Source organism: Elephantulus edwardii, unplaced genomic scaffold, assembly GCF_000299155.1.
Source record: "Elephantulus edwardii isolate Elephantulus edwardi_28Jun2011 unplaced genomic scaffold, EleEdw1.0 scaffold00001, whole genome shotgun sequence".
Lineage (NCBI taxonomy): Eukaryota > Metazoa > Chordata > Mammalia > Macroscelidea > Macroscelididae > Elephantulus > Elephantulus edwardii.
This window is the reverse complement of record NW_006399751.1, coordinates 600,617-616,560: the sequence shown is the minus strand read 5'-3', so window position 1 is coordinate 616,560 and position 15,944 is coordinate 600,617. Positions and strand designations below refer to the sequence as shown.

Sequence of the window (15,944 nt, the reverse complement as noted above, 5' to 3'; positions counted from 1 at the left end):
GCAATGCCTGTGGCAGAGACAGTCTACTATTTTGGGGGCACATTAATGCCACCTTTACAGTAACTGTGTGTGGTCTCTGGTAAGAGGTCTGTGTCGTGGATGCGTGTCTAAATGAGTTGTTTGGAGGCCACATTGTGAGTGTGGGTTTCCGTGTGCACGTGCCCCTCCTTCAGTTCACATCGTGCATCTTTCTGGGTTCAATTTCCACAGGCCCGAGCTCCGCTGGGTCATGGGACGACCTGGGCTTTGGTGACACATGTGATTAGTTTTCCACATTGCACAAGACCGGGCACAGGAGACAGCAGTGGTGGAACAACTTTCTGTTTTTTAAACTCCAGTGAAAAAGATACACCTGGCAGAATAGATGCCAATTCAACAATTCTGACATGCAGAATGAAATGACATTGATTCCGTACATTCCTCAAGCTGTCCTGCTATTCCTGTGACCCTTCTCCCAGTTACTCACCACCATTAACAGAAACTCTCCACCCTTCTCCATTCCCGTCTCTGATAACTACGAAGCATCTTTAGTGCGTGTGTAAATATGTTTATGTATCTGTTTAGCTATATATAAACATATGTATGTTGCTATAGTTAGGTGTCACTGAAGCGAGTACAACTCACAGTGACCCTATGAACAATGGATCTGAACCTGTCCGATCCTGTCCCAGCCTCATCATTCCTGACACACTCGATCCCACTGCTGCAGTCACCAGGTCCAGCCATCTGCTTGAGGACTTTCCTCTCTTTCATCAATCTTCCACCTTTCCAGGCATGATGTCCTTCTCCAGGGAACAGGCCCTCCTAGCAACATGCCTAAAGTCTGTGAGGCAAAGCTTTGTCATCTTTGTCTCCAGGGAGCCCTCTGGCTGTATATTCTCCAAGACAATCTGCTTGTTCTTCTGGCAGTCCATGCGATATTCAGTACTCTTCTCCAATATCACAACTCAAATGCATTGATTCTTCCTCTGTCAGCTAGCTCTCAGACGCATAGCAAGTGATCATAAAAACCATGGTGGGAATCAAGTGCACCTCAGCCTTCAACTGATACACACAATATCTCGTCATATATACACACATGCATACACACATATACGTGTATACTTATTTCAGTGACATCTTTTGGTATCTGTCCTTGTGAGACTGCCTGACTTCGCTCAGCATGTGGTGGTTTTGGGTTGATCCATGCTGGGCCATGCATCAGGATTCTGCTTCTCTTTATGGCTGGGTGAGACCCCACTGGAGGGACTGTACCACATTTGTTCATTTTCTTGTTTGATGGCAGGTATTCGGTTGTCCCCTCTTACTTACTGTAAAAAGTAGTGCAAGCAAAGAAACCGGGTGCACAGCTGTGTTCCTGTTCCCATGCCTGTCTTCTGGGCATGAAGCACCTTCTGCTGGTTCATCATAGGAGGGCAGCAAGGCATGTCCAGATTCAGCAGCATTAGAAGAGGTGCAACTGGGTGGCTAAAACAAGGGACACTCTCTTCAAGGCATATTTGTCCTTTTGGCAGTCCATGGGATATTCAGTCCTCTTCTTCAACACATCAAAGGCGTCAAAATTCTTCTTTTGTCATCTGTCCAACTTACAGATGCATAACAAGTAACTGGAAAGACCATGGATTGAATCAGATGCACCTTGGTCTTTAAGTTGACATTATTCCTCCTCAACATCACAGAGAGATCCTTGACAGAAAATTTACCCAATGCAATTAATGTTCTGATTTCTTGACTGCTGGTGCTAAGGATTGTGGATCCAAGCAAGATTAAATCATGGGCAATTTCTATGACTGACTGTACTTTAGTTTGAAATGTACCCAAAACAAAATGAATTACTAGATCACACAGTGATGAAAGGATGAGAAGATGCCTAGATAACAGTAATGAAAGGAGGCGTGGAACAAAGGAAGTTTAGTAGGATGTTAAGAGTAGAAGCTGGGAGTCTTGGGAAGTCGGATGTTCACAGTAAAATTATCTCCTTACAGCAAAAAAAATTTGGAGAAGGAGATGATGTGATGTGGCTCAGCTAAAGAACCATCACTTGGATAAAACAATGTGTATAGATTTAATCCCCAAAAAGAAGATAAACCAAATCAAAGGCTGGACGGCAGGTGGGGTGAGAGCTGTTTTCTTCATACCTAGTAGGGAAGATATGAAACTTAAAATGTAGCAGGGTGAGGTTGAATTAAGTAATGAGCAATCACCAGGCACAGTGGCTGTTAAGAGTTCAGTGACCCTTTCTCTTTCCACCATCTTTCCGTGCCGCCACAATGGCGCGCATGAACGTCCTGGCCGACGCTCTCAAGAGCATCAACAACGCCGAGAAGAGAGGCGAGCGCCAGGCTCTCATCAGGCCGTGCTCCAAAGTCATCATTCGGTTCCTGACCATGTTGATGAAACATGGCTACATTGGCGAATTTGAAATCACTGACGATCACAGAGCGGGGAAAAGTGTTGTCAACCTCACAGGCAGGTTAAACAAGTGTGGCGTTCTCAGCCCCAGATTTGATGTGCAGCTCAAAGATCTAGAAAAGTGGCAGAATAATCTGCTCCAGTCCCGTCAGTTAGGTTTCACTGTACTGACAATCTCAGCTGGCATCATGGACCATGAGGAAACAAGATGAAAACACACACGAGGAAAAATCCTGGGATTCTTTTTCTAGAGATGTAATGAACAGTGCAAATAAAATGCCTCAGTGGACAAAAAAAAAAAGAGTTCAGTGACCGATCCTCAGGACCTCTCAGTCTCCAGGGTGGGGTGGATCAAAATTTACATGACTGTAAACCTCACAATCCTATTTAAAATTGTTGGTATTACTTGGACAAAAATTAAACTGAAACCCTAAAAACTGGTCATAAAAAGGCTATTAAGCTACAAGAAAAACAGCCAGTAGACCTTACCTGAGTAGGAGGTCTTAGGTTGGGTTGGACAGTGAGTTATTCCCACTTGGCTCCCTGGGGTGGGGTGCTTCTCTGCAGAGGCTCTGGGCTGCTGAGGATGTGGGAGGGGTCCTCGGCCCTCTAGGCTCTGGATCCTGGCCCGGCCTCAGCCAGGGCTGGGGGCCGTAGGAGGCCAGGGCTGCACCCCGCTGGCCTCTCTTGTTCCTTTCGACTTTTGACAGGCTGGGTGGTCACATCGAAGTCCACCTGAGGGAGAGAAGCATGGCCTGGCCAGGGAAAGAAAATTTACCTCTGGGGTGAGCGCGTCCCTAGGTCACAGGGTGAGAGTTTGTGGTCTGCTTTATCACCTACAGAATGGCTTTAGCGTTTACTAAGAACATGGGGATTGGATATTTCTAATGAAGCATTTCAAAGGGAAGAGGTGGAGCCCACAAGTGAGCATGTTACCAGACCCTGAGCTCCAGTACTAAGATGACTGGGAAAGGAGAGTGAAAACTCACCTTCAAAAGCTATCAATTCATGCAGTATTTGCCGTTTTGGGGCTGTGGTATTTCACTTAGCACGTCTTCCCGACTCATCCATGTTGTGTAGTGTTTTACAAGGTCATTGTCTTTTCAGCTCAGCCTCACAGTCTATAGTGTGTGTGTACCACAGTTTCTCTAATGATTCTTAACTGCAGGGGCCTGAGTCAGATGCTGCCCAGATTTGAAGTGTTGGAGGGTCCCTAACTATATATATCCTTCAATGTGAATACATAGGCAGATGAAAAGGGCATATCCCTTACCCCTTCCAAGGTACCCCAAAGGCAGCATCTTCTCAGTGCCGCATATGCTATAAAGACCACGACATTAACTTCCTCAGGGACATTGGTCCAACTTGGGTTTCAAACTAATCGTGACAGCCATCAATATGAATTGTGCAAACCCTGGTGGGCAGGGAACTTCTAACCTAAAAGTCAGCACTTCAAATCTACCTAAGTGGGCAGTTTCTTTCCATAAGGATTTACAACGTCCAAAACTGGTGGATTGTCAGAAAAATCAACTCAGTGGGGCTTAAACCCAGGCAACTTCAACTCATATACTACAGCGCCACCTACCGGTCTGCTTCTATGAACAAAAGTGGTTGTATCCTTTGAGTTGCAATCAACCCATAGCTGACTCTCCAGAGTTTTCAAAGGCAGTACATCGCTCTGGAAGGAGCCTGCCCATCTGTCTCTTGCAGAGCAGCTGGTAGATATGAACCACATACTTTTGAGTTGGCAATTTACAGACTGTCAAACAAAGCCTTTTCCCTCATTCAATCAATCATCTATTAAACAACAGGCACAACAGACTGGACGAGGCCAAACGCCACTCGGAGAGAATCGGTGAGCCATGAAGGGACGAAAACAAAGCCTTTCTGAACAAAGAATAATGGAGACCAAAAGGCAGCCAATCTGTGTGGAGAGGAAACGCTTCACCGGAGAGCAGGCGACCCTGGGCTGAGTCTTGGGTGGGTGGGGGACTTGATTCTAAATTACGAAGTCTTACACAAGCACAGCGGGGTAAGTGCCAGGAAAGGCATTTTGGTGAGCACAGGACGCTGATGTGATATTCCAGGGTGGTAGAGTTAAAAGATCCAGCCACAGGCAGGCTGGAGGCCGGACCAGGATTCAGGCCACATCACAGCAGCGTGGTCCGCAGCTCCCTGGGGTACCTCCAGGTCAAGGTCTTTGCCTTTTTTCAATCAACAAACGGTGACACCTGCGGGCTTTAAAGCCACTGAGGAATCTACTTTGGCTTTGGAAAGACAATCCTGACAGGGTGAGGATAAGATGGTATAGGCAGGCAAATCTTTTCAGGGATTACCACTGAAGTGAGGATGGAAATGGAAACTAATTTACAGCTGCAGCAGTCAAGAAAGCCCACTTGTTGAGGTTCTTCCTGTCTCTTTCTGACCCTCCACCTTTCCCAGCACGATCTCTCTCTCCAAAGACGGGTTCCTCTTGAGAATATGCCCTAAGTAAGTAAAACAAATATGTCTGAGCATGGCAGAGATCTTGAAGATGGTGCAGGACAGAACAAGGTTCAGATGTCTAGTTCACGGGGTCGCTATGAGCTGTCGTCAACTTGATGGGACCTAGCAACACATGAGGAAAAGGTCCAAAGAGGCTAGAGACTGAGGAGTCCAATTCTGTTGGACCGGGTGATGAGGAGGTAGGAGAGGCTGAGTGGGCAACCGTCTAGTTTCTGGGTGGCCATTCATGAAACTGGAAATGAAAGGAGGAGACTTGGAAGACAAGATAATGGTACTGTCCACAATCAACATCCTGGGTACCAGCAGCCAGGCGATCAGGAGATCTACTGCATTAGGAAGTTTGCTGTCAGGGACCTCTCCAAAATCTCAAAGAGCAATGATGTGATGTCAGTTTCAAGACTAAAGTGCTCCTGATGCAAGCCACAGTTTCTCCAATCATTTGCTATGCATCTGAGAGCTGGACAATGAATAAGGAAGGAAGAATCATAGAAACCTTTGAGTTACGGTGTTGGAGCACAACACTGACTATCCCATGGACTGTCAAAAGAATGCACAGATATGCTTTGAAGAAAGTGCAGCCAAACTGCGAGGGACATCATGCTTGGAAGGGTGGAAGGGCAGAGAAGGAGAGGAAATGAGAGGGATTGATACAGTGACTATAACAATGGACCCAAGTGTATTGGGGACAGGATTAAGATATGTTGTTCACAGGGTTGGTATGAATCTATGTAATTGGCACCTAGCAACACTGTATTCACCAATGGACCTACTAAAAAAGTAATTAACTAAAGCGAATAAAAGTCACTGATCAAATTTGTGGCTAGAAGCTCAGTGTGGAATACAAGCACTGGCTGCTTCTCTGTTAACATCTTCCCTTCCCAGAAGTGCGAGCAAGGATACACATACTCCTCGTCTTCTGCAAAAATGGGGGCTTGTGTGTACAGGAGTGATAGGCCAAGTGCAGACACAGCAACTGCAACCGCCAGAGAGGGAATGGAGGCTTTCTCTTCTTGACCATGCCACCACTGCACGCTGCTGCTAAGAGGCCGCCAAAACAGCTGCTACTCATAGTGACCCTTTGAACAACGGACATGAACCCTGCCCTATCGTCTGCATTCCCTGACATACTAGGACCCACTGTCAATCACTGTTAATTCATCTTCTTGAGGAGGGTACAATAAAAAGCTTGCACGGTCTTTACACATGCTTAAACACTCCATCTCCCACTCTGATGTAACACAGGCAGAAACAATTTCCCGTACAATGTTTATCCTTTGTGAGGGCAAATACAAAGACCAAGTTCCTACAGGTGAAGAACATTTCACGAGCGGACACAAGTTAATCAAAATGTCTGTTTATTCATTTACAAAGCTAGTAACATGGAAAGAAAAATCTGAACTCAAACCTTGCTTGATATAAATACAATGCACAATGTTAATACAGTGTCCACAGAGGGCAGAAATGTTCAGTCCACCTTTTCTGTCTAAAGTCACTGGCTCTTGAGAAAAGATTCCTTTCACTAAAGTGCCTCATCCGTCTTCAGGGCCACATTCCAATTAAAACATGAACAGAAAGGGCTGGATTAAATTGTACTTTTTTTTTTTTTTAAAAAGCAACTGATGAGTCCTTTTAACAATAATTTCAGTGGCAATTTTATACATCCCGAGAGTTGGCCGTGAGTTAAGTATTAACTGTGCTGCTAGAAAACCCTTCATGGAAACTCGGCTTCTGAAGCTCCATCTGTTCCGGGAGAGGCTATATGGGGTGGATGGAGACTCGCAGCCTGCTGAAGCTCCTCCCTCGGTGCCTGTCCACCACCTGACATTCAGCAGGTTAAGGCACTAGAACCGGGCTTAGAGGAAAGAGGGGCTCCAAGCTTGAGTTCGCGGTGTGCAAAGGAAATCCTGGCATAGATCTTTTAAAACGGATGCTAAAAATATCCTCCCCATCTCCTGCCATCCCTGTCCTGGAGAGACAGGAAAACAAGAAGGCAGAGGATAAGTCTGCAAAGGATAAAAATAGATGCACCAAAACATCATGAGGAAAATGATCCATGAAGAAGTGCTCAGTTCTGAGAGATGCAGACTCTGTGAGTCCTCCTTTACAAGGAATAACTCTGGAGTGTAACAGAGACACAGCAAAATATAAAAAAAAAAAAAAAAAGAGTCCTCCTGGACACAGTGACCAGGTGGCGACAGAGGACTCTGGATGACAAGCCTGATACTGACCACGAAGGGCCCATACAACGCAGCACCTTAAGTGGAGGCCATTGGTGGTGATGGGGTGGGAGGCGCAGACAGAACCTTTCGCCCCTTTCTTACCACTACACAATAAGCACGTGCACAGGCCACAGCTGATGCCTCAAACATCCTGTTATTTCATCTGCCACTTCTCCTCAGCTGTGTTTCTCCTAAACCCAGGGGCTCGCAAATGGCATGCACAAGATGGAAATTCTTTACTCATGAGAAAATGGTCCTTCTCAGGTTGATACCAAGACTTCTCCCCTAGCCCCTTGTTTACTATGCTGGTTAAGAAGAAGTAAAGGCATATGAACACGAACCCTGCAGCTACCCCTCAAAGCAAGTCAAAGCCATTGCTCTACCAGGATGCCATGTTCCAGGGTCAGCAGGTCAGAGATTGCCTTCCACGTCATAGAAGGATGGCGAACTCGCTCAAATGCCTAAAACTATGTCCATTAGCCACAGCAGCAGAGCCAGAAATCACAGCTGTGGGTCTTCATCTCAGAGAAGCAGTCAACACTTGGGAAATTATTATTCCCATCCTGCCCCTACCACAGACATTGTGGTAGTGGTGCCGGAAGATGCAGCCAAATTTCAAGTGCATGAAAAGGCAGGGAAATGTGCTGTGAGAATGGAGGATTCCTAGTTTTTATCAGGTTTTAGTGACTTTGCTGGAAACAGCCTGGGAAGGGAGGTAAGGAAGCCTGTCCTCTGGTGAAAACCAAACTCAAGGTGACTGAGCAGGAATGGAGTCTTTGGCACCAACTTGAAAATATATCTCCACCAGGCTGGATGGTGTCTGTGCCCTGATGTCCCTGGGGCTTGGGACTCAGGGATCACTAGAAGAGCCTGGTGCACCTGACTGCAGTCCCGGTCAGAAGCTGGCAGCCGATGATTCCTGTAGTTCAAACACTCAACACTCTGAATGACAGAACCTTTTGGACCTTAGTGCCAGCATCATGGAAGGGGGCTTTTTCCTTGTTTAAACTTCTCGGTGAAAATATGAATTACCGAACAGAGAGAGCTCTCTGAAGTAGTCTCACAACAATGTCACAAGACCCTGGCAGACTCAGGAAACAGATCTAAATGCAGCACGAGTGATGGGGAGAAGGGAGGCCCGGGGCTGTGTGACATGTGTACTCAGAAGCCAGTTCCAAGAACACAAAGCCTCACATAGGACAGACAGCACTCCTCCTTGTGACCAGCTCACTGTCTGTCCCTGACTCAACAAAGGTTCTTTACTTGAATGTGTTTGGCAAGACAGGAGAGGAATGCAGAGGCCTTCCACCATGGAGAGCAGAAGAAAGGATTTAGAATTTCAGAGAGGAAAGAAGGATCCAGTCATCGGAAATTCAGTTCCAGCCTGTGAATCTGTGGAGGACAGCCCTGCTGGCTCTCCAGGATGAGCTGTCCTATCTGTGCCCCTATTGCCCAGGAGATGGACATGACATTAAGTGAGTGTGCTTGCTCCGAATGTCCCTGCTTCCTGCTGGACTTGCAGCCAGGCCTCTGGACCTAGCCTGCCTATCGGCAACCCTATTTCCTCAGGGCTCCTGGGGAGTTCAGAGTACCTGCAACACCAGTGGGTCAGGGGGCTTAACCGCCCTCACCTCTTTCCCTGCCATTTCCGAAGCACAAACACCAGACAGGGCAGGAGGTGCTCATCCTTCAGTTCTGCCGGTTTAAAGCGTTCACACCAGGACCAAAAACACAAACACCAGATTCACATGGCCCATACGCCCAGGAACCAAGAGACCTCAGGATGGATTTTAAAGGCCAAGAGAGAAACAAGTAGGCTGAAGAATGACTCTTGCCACAGTCTCAGGAGTATGACACTATGGAAAAGATGTTTTCAAATCACATCCTGGGTGCTTGCCCCACCCACTTCTCCCAGCAAGAGACAAACTGTGTCGATGGCTCCAAGGAAAAGGTCAGGAATTCTAGTTCTGGGTCACCACAAAGTCACTGCAGGGCTCTGGACACAGCGGTGGCTTAACTTCCTATTTCTTAGAAAACCGCAGTTAGCTAGAGATGAGTGAGAGCAAGAAAGAGGATTCCAAAGACATAAAGCTTTTTTAACGTACTTCTGACAGAACCCCTATTTAAGTTACATACTCCAATGATGGCCTACCCCAGTTTTAAACTGGGGAAAGGATTTAAAGTGTTCCAATTTGGACTTTATGAATAATAGAACGCTCTTATAGTTTACAGTTAAACATTAAATACACTGTCACATTTAGGGCTGGAAGAGTAAAATCTATGCACAAGGTAAGAATTTCTTTTGGATTCAGTCATCAGCTTTCATTTACAAAGACGACTTCGGCTGGTGCAAATGCTGTCTACGTACCTGGCACATCCCAGGCCAGCTGGGCCTCCACCTTCTCAGGAGAGCAGGTTCCCTGCTGGTGTAACTACTACACACGGTCAAATGTCCAGCCCCACTTGTCCAAGTCCTTCACAGCTCAGTCACTGCTCTGCTCTCTGGGGAAGTGACACTTGTCTCTCCCTTCCAACCAGAGAAGGATTTCTCAGCTACAGATACACACACTTGATCCAAAACAGCTAGGCTCGCAGACAGAATTCTAATCATATGGCCCTTAACAAGTGAGCTGAGATCCCTAAAAGGCTGGACACTACAGCCAGTCTTCAGGTAGGATGGGCTGGCTGAGGAAATGGCAAGAAATGGCTAGAGGGGGAGAGGTGCCAGCATAAGTGGGTAAAACGAGATTCCCAAACAAATGATAGGGAACGCCAACACCTGAGAATGTGAAGTTGCACTAATAAAATCAAAGGACTCTCTTTAACATACTGTACAGTCCCAGAGAAAGGAAGACAACAAGGCTCAGTTGAACATGTTGTTGTTGTTATGTGCCGTCGAGTCGTTTGCGACTCATAGCGACCCTATGTACAACAGCCCTAAACCCTGCTCTATCCTGTGCCAATCTCATTGCCTGACACACCCATCCCGATTACCCCAGTCACTGAATCAATCCACCTCATAGAGGGTCTTCCCCTCCTGCACCGTCCTTCCACTCTACCCAGCATGATGTCACAGTTTGCTCTAATGAGAAAGAAAAATCGAAGCCACTGAAGCTGTCTAGACCCAAGAGAAAATGAAGTGTTGCAAGTAGTCTGCGTAGTCTGTGAAATAGAAATGTTACCTTCAGAAAACAAGAGACTCAACAGTACGCAGGGCTCTCCTGGGGCACACTACACTGCTTTCTATTCCACAAGGAGAGGCAAGAATGCTTGGGGAGAAGGGAAATGCCTGGCAGGAGGGCAGGGTGGCCTCTCTAGGCCTCTGTACCTCCTTTCCCTCCATGCTGCACTTGCTCTGGGAGAGCTGAGGGTCACCCTGAGGCTGCATTTGCTGTCTCAGAGAAAGCCATCCTGGGCTTCTAGCAGTAAACTGGACTCAACACGGCCAAAGTTTACTCAACCGGGGCACTCTGCCCACTTTCCCGTCCCTGTCCTCTACTAATAAGAGGCGCAGGTGAGGGTGACTCAGTGATTTCAGATGTACCTGGAGGAGAGGAAACAGGAGAGGGACACTTGAAACCTGTATGTTGTGGCTGCTGAGTGCCACTGAGTTGGAACCAAGCTACAGCTGACCCTCCAGCAGGTTTTCAGAGGCAGGAAATTGCAGGGGAGGAGACTGGCCATCCTTCTCCCAAGGAGCAAGTGGAGGATTCAAACTGCACACCTTTGAGATTGCAGCACTGCTTCTTACCACTAAACCACCAGAGCGCCCTGTAGAACTCTGTACTGGTGGAAGAAAAGCAGTGCGGATGGCGGTGGTGGGTTTTCTGAGATGAGACCCTTCAAATGGAAAAAGTAACACAAAAGGCAACATGTTTTTTCCTTTTGAAAAACTGCAGCTTACTTGTTTGCTCAGCTAAAAGAATTACTTGTTATAAAGATTAACAAGAGATGAAGGAAATGATAGAAATATAGACAGGACTGACTTTGCCCAAAGCTCAGACAACTGGTTGTGAAGAGGACAAGACGGGTCCAGGTTAACCATTGTCTCTGCTGCTGACCAGGTAACGTCCACGCCAAGCCGCCTGTCAGTGAGGTAGATGAGGGTCCTCTCGCAGAGGCGTCCAGTGCTGAACCCATAGTGCAATGGCACAGGGGCACCACCTGTCTGCTGAAAGGCACAGCTCCTCTACAGGCCTGAGCCGACACCAGCAACCCCGCCAAATGAACAGGCGACTCTGAGGACGGTTAGCTGGCCGGAGAGGAGAGGACCTTTTGTCCCAAGACTGCATTCCTCCCTGGGGGGAGCCACATTATTTGAAGTCAATCATCATCTGAAGCCACTCCCACAAGAAGCCTGTTCCTGTCCTGACTGTCGGACAGACTTCTGTTATCATGGCGACGTGCAACGGTTGTAGGGAAAGGCGGAAGAGAAGCCTAGACCAAGTATCAGGACAGAAAAAGACAGAGAGAGGAGGAGCAGACGTACACACAGACTTGAAAGCAAAAAGATTTAAAATAAGTAAAGTTTTAAATGATGAAGAGGAAGGTGAAGGTCAGAAAAGGAGGGAGGAAGAGATGCTTCTAAGGTGTCCTCCTGTGCGAAGGAGGGACTCCTGGGATTACTTCCCGTGGAAGTCACTTAACTCCATGTCCTCCTTCCGGCGTTTGTGGGTGAAGAGCGAGCTGAAGGGGTAGAGTTTGGCCTTGGCCTGGAACCGGTGCCCGGCGATGTCGATCTCGTACTCTCCCCGGTTGATGAAATCCGGCGTCACCACCTGCTCCTCCCCGGTGTCCTCAGAGAAGTTGTGCACGAAGCCCAGGCACACGTGGCGCTCCAGGGTGAAGCTGTAGGCACTGCTGGTGGTTTTGCCAACATACTGCCCATTTCGGTAAATGGGCTCGCCCCACCAAGGCCAGAGGTCTAGATCTGTGTCGTGGTCATCCAGGATGAACATGGTGAAGCGCTTGTACACCCCGTTCTGCTTCTGCTGCAGCAGCGCGTCCCGGCCGATGAAGTCCATGCCCTAGGGGAGAGAAATGCTTCGATGGACGGCAAGGGCACACGCTGCCACGCTGGCATGTACCTTTGCTCCTGGAAGGAGACACGAGGGGGAACGGTGCACCTGGGCTGAGGGCAGAGGCTGGATGCAGCTTTCTGCTTTACATTTTTTTTAATCAAACCTTGTGTTACGTATTATTTTTAAAACAGAAAATTGGACAGTTGACTAGAAAATGACCAATTATACATTTATGACTATTAAGTAACTACCATACTCAGCTTAGAAAACCCTCAGAAGTGTAAAAGAGAGTCAAATGCTGGGAAAAAAATGTGTTATTTAACTTATGTGCTCCTCTGTTTAGGGAGTCCAGAGCGTTAAGTGTGGGGCTGCTAACTGAAAGGCCAGCAGTCTGAATTCACCAGCCACTCAGGAAAAAGATGAGGTCATCTGCTTGTCTCCACACCCGGAAAGCCCAGGCGCACGCCTGTCCTGAAGCGGTGCTGTGCACTGGGATGGACCCACCGCAGGGGCTTTGGCTGGTTTCCTACTCATTTGTTTCATCTGTTTTTCTTCACATACCAGCCTGTCTACACCCGCCTTCTGCCGATTTCACCATATGGGAGTCTGAGCGCACATTGGGACACAGTTACAAAACAGTACCTTCTCTAGCTTCACCCGAAACTCCCGTCCACACTCCAGGGGTGTCGTGTAGGTATTTAAATCCTGACCCCAGAAGGCAAAAAACTTCTCAATTCGAAGACTGCGAAGAGCATAATAGCCAGCATTCCGGATGCCGTATTTCTGTCCCACACTCATCACTTCATTGTACACGTGCAGGGCGTACTACAGGGAGAGAAAGAGGTTAGCAAGCAGGAGTCACTTCAGAAGCAGACACAGAATACGTCTGGGGGTGGTGGATGGCCTATCAGCCAGCATTTCAAAGGAGTCTGCCTTCACAGGATGACTCCCCCCTCCACAGCCGGGAGCAGTGGGGCACATCATCCTGTCAGGAAGCCTGAGGTCTGATGGCTCTGTGCTGGAATGAACTAGAAGAGGTAATCTTGTGCACTAAGCAGTTCTCTCCAAGAGCAAAGAGCTGGGGCCAAAGAAATTACATCTCAACCACGTGACGAACAGAGCTCAATGCTTAAATAAAGTCGAAGTTCTTTTTCTGCATGTATGGGCATGAGAAGCTCTCTAAGAGAAATGATTGGGACAAACAAAAAATTAAACCAAAACTAACATCAAGATGAACAGCAGTACGCTTCCATTTTGTGGGGTTTTAAAAAAAGGGGGTAACCTGTAAGAACTCCTGAATCTGTGGTCCTGAGAAAACTTCTGAGCCTTGAACCCCAACTGTCTCCTAAAGTCACCTTGAGTTAAACTACAGATTAGCAGGATCAGTAATGAAAGCTTGCCTTGAATATCATGTTCTTTTTGAGAATTATTTCTGTCCCACCAAACCGACAACAGTAATCCCAGTGCACAGATGAATCAATGGTGATGAAAGCAGCAGGGATGAAGGGGTGAGAGCGGAGATACCACCTGAGGACTGTACCTGAGTGACTGTGTCACTGCACTGTGCACAGAGACACTGCTGCACAGGTGTATGACAGCTGGGCCCATTTTCACCGAAAAGAAAATGATGCGGCGAAAGACAGAGGAGTAAGAATGTCTTTGAAATTGCTTACTTCTCTACATAAAGCCGATAAAGCAGGCAAAGTGAATACTGTTATCACTGATGGTGGCACAGAATAATTTTTTCTTTCTTTTTTAAACCCACATATATATATTAACTCAGCTAAATATTTCATGATCTCTTTAAGAAAGCCTTGCTCGATTTCGGGGGCCCAGTGGGACGCAGGTTCTCACCTCGATTGGGATGTAAAGCATGAAGCCTGGCTCCCCTGTGTGTGTCATGCTCATGACCCGGATGCCATTGGCGTAGCCCACGCTCATCTCCTGAGGAAGCAAAGGGTGCATGTCAGCCTGGGAGACGTTACAGGGAAGTGGTTTCATATGAAGGAAGGAGCATGCTCAAGACAAGGCCCCCTGCACCCTAAGACAACACAGGAAGAGCTGGGCTCTCAAAATTTCGTTTCAAAAATGGCCTGTTTCCTGTACTAATGTTTCTGAGTCGGGAGCACATGGCCTGAAAGTGTCCTCCTTGCTCAGAAAATGTGAAGGAGCCCAGGTGGTGCAGTGCTTAGAGCACCCATGTGCTAACGCCAAGGCTGGCGACCTGATCCTATCATTCGCTCTCCAGGAGGAAGAGGTGGCAGTCTGCTGCTTTAAAGATTTGAACTCAACACACTGCCTTTGAGCTGGTTTTGACACACAGCTATCCTCTATCTGGTTTCTGAAGCTGTAAACTGAAACAGGAGAGGTGGATTTGAACTACTGGAGACTTGCAGCCTTTAGGCCAGCACACAACTCACTAGGTAATACAGCACCAGAGCCCGTGGGGCGCCTCCATTCTGTCCTGTTGGGTTACTGTTAGAATTGACTCAAAAGAAATGGGCTTGAAATTCACCGTTTCTGGAGTTTTCAACTAGCTGGGGGCGGGGGGCAAGCAGAGATAAACTCTTTGCCAAGCAAGAAACAGTTCTTTGCAAAGTCCTGCCAAAGAACAATATGAGTCAGGGCTCTGGGGAGCACTGAAGACTGGGGGTGGGGAACACACAGACAAATCCCTGGCACGTGCCACAAAGCTGTTGCCTGAAGCTCACAGAACGCAATGCACCTGCAGACCTGCACTCATCTCACAGGTCGGTGTCTCATTTTCAGCAGCTCAGCTAGCAAACAGAAGCCACTGACTCCAGCAGCTCCTCTAAGCGAAAGTGCCAAGTCCTGGAGAGACCTGAGAAGCCTGACTGAGCGAAGCCTGACTCAGCATGGATCGAGCACTCCCTCGGGGCGTGCTCCTGACTCACTCCTTCCACAAAGCAGAGGCACCAGGAGGGGGTTTGCTGACAGGTAATTGTGGCGGGTTTTCTGTTGCTTTTCCTTTGCCATGGCAAAAAGGGGAAACTGTAAAAACAATATGTAGGTGGATCCCAACTTGGTTCGAGCTTCAAAGAGCCTCCATGAGTCACTGTTTCCTAACTGCTGCTCTTGCATTGGAACTCTCCTACCAGTTGCTCCTAAGGTTTTCTCGGTCACAGCAGTTCATTTTAAGGGAGAAAATAGTAAAAGTGGTCTAGGGGTTCAGAGGTGCGCTTCTTAGGTGAAGATAGCACACACAGAGGCTACAGAGGAACAACCAGCAGCCGCACGGACGGCAGGGTCCTCGCACGACTGCACCTTTTCAGTTATCATTGTCATGATGCTGCAATTTAAAATGTGAATCAGCTGCTGTGGAAACCAGTCAACACACAGCATTCAGACAAGTTGAATCCACCTTAACGATATCCTTATGCTACTAAGTATGGAGATCTTGACGTTCAAGAGAAAAAACAAACAGGAAAAGGATTTACTCAAAGTTCAACACACTCTTTGTGGGCACAGCACCTTAAGAATATGAAATTACGGCTTGTTTCTAGATTTCTCACTCGGCTTGGGGTTTGTCACTGATACAACTGGTGTAAAACCAGGTGCGAAGGAGGAATCAAGTTAAGGGACACAACAGGATTGAGGATGTCCTCAACCTCAACTAGTCTCAACAGATCCCTGAATTAGCAGCTCTCAACTATCAGGTAAACAGGTGGTTTAAAAGAATTCGTTTGGGGGAACGCCGGGGGAACGCACACCGCCAGCCGGGGGAACGCACGCGGCCGCCCGACAGACCGGGGGAACGCCGCCGCCA

The 15,944-nt window shown here is 47.6% G+C and overlaps 1 protein-coding gene and 1 pseudogene across 1 annotated transcript in view; one reads left to right on the top strand and one right to left on the bottom strand.

The window, feature by feature from the left end:
- Positions 1–2,270: 2,270 nt before the first annotated feature.
- Positions 2,271–2,663, top strand: LOC102845869 (annotated as a pseudogene).
- An 8,969-nt stretch (positions 2,664–11,632) lies between these two features.
- Positions 11,633–15,944, bottom strand: part of PDPR (pyruvate dehydrogenase phosphatase regulatory subunit) — a 33,425-nt gene continuing 29,113 nt past the window's right edge. The window contains exons 15-17 of the mRNA XM_006878611.1: positions 14,012–14,101; positions 12,800–12,982; positions 11,633–12,163 (exon numbers count right to left, since the gene is read on the bottom strand). Coding sequence (XP_006878673.1) covers positions 11,759–12,163; positions 12,800–12,982; positions 14,012–14,101 — 678 coding nt within the window. The 3' untranslated portion in view covers positions 11,633–11,758. The remainder of the gene's footprint in view (positions 12,164–12,799; positions 12,983–14,011; positions 14,102–15,944) is intronic.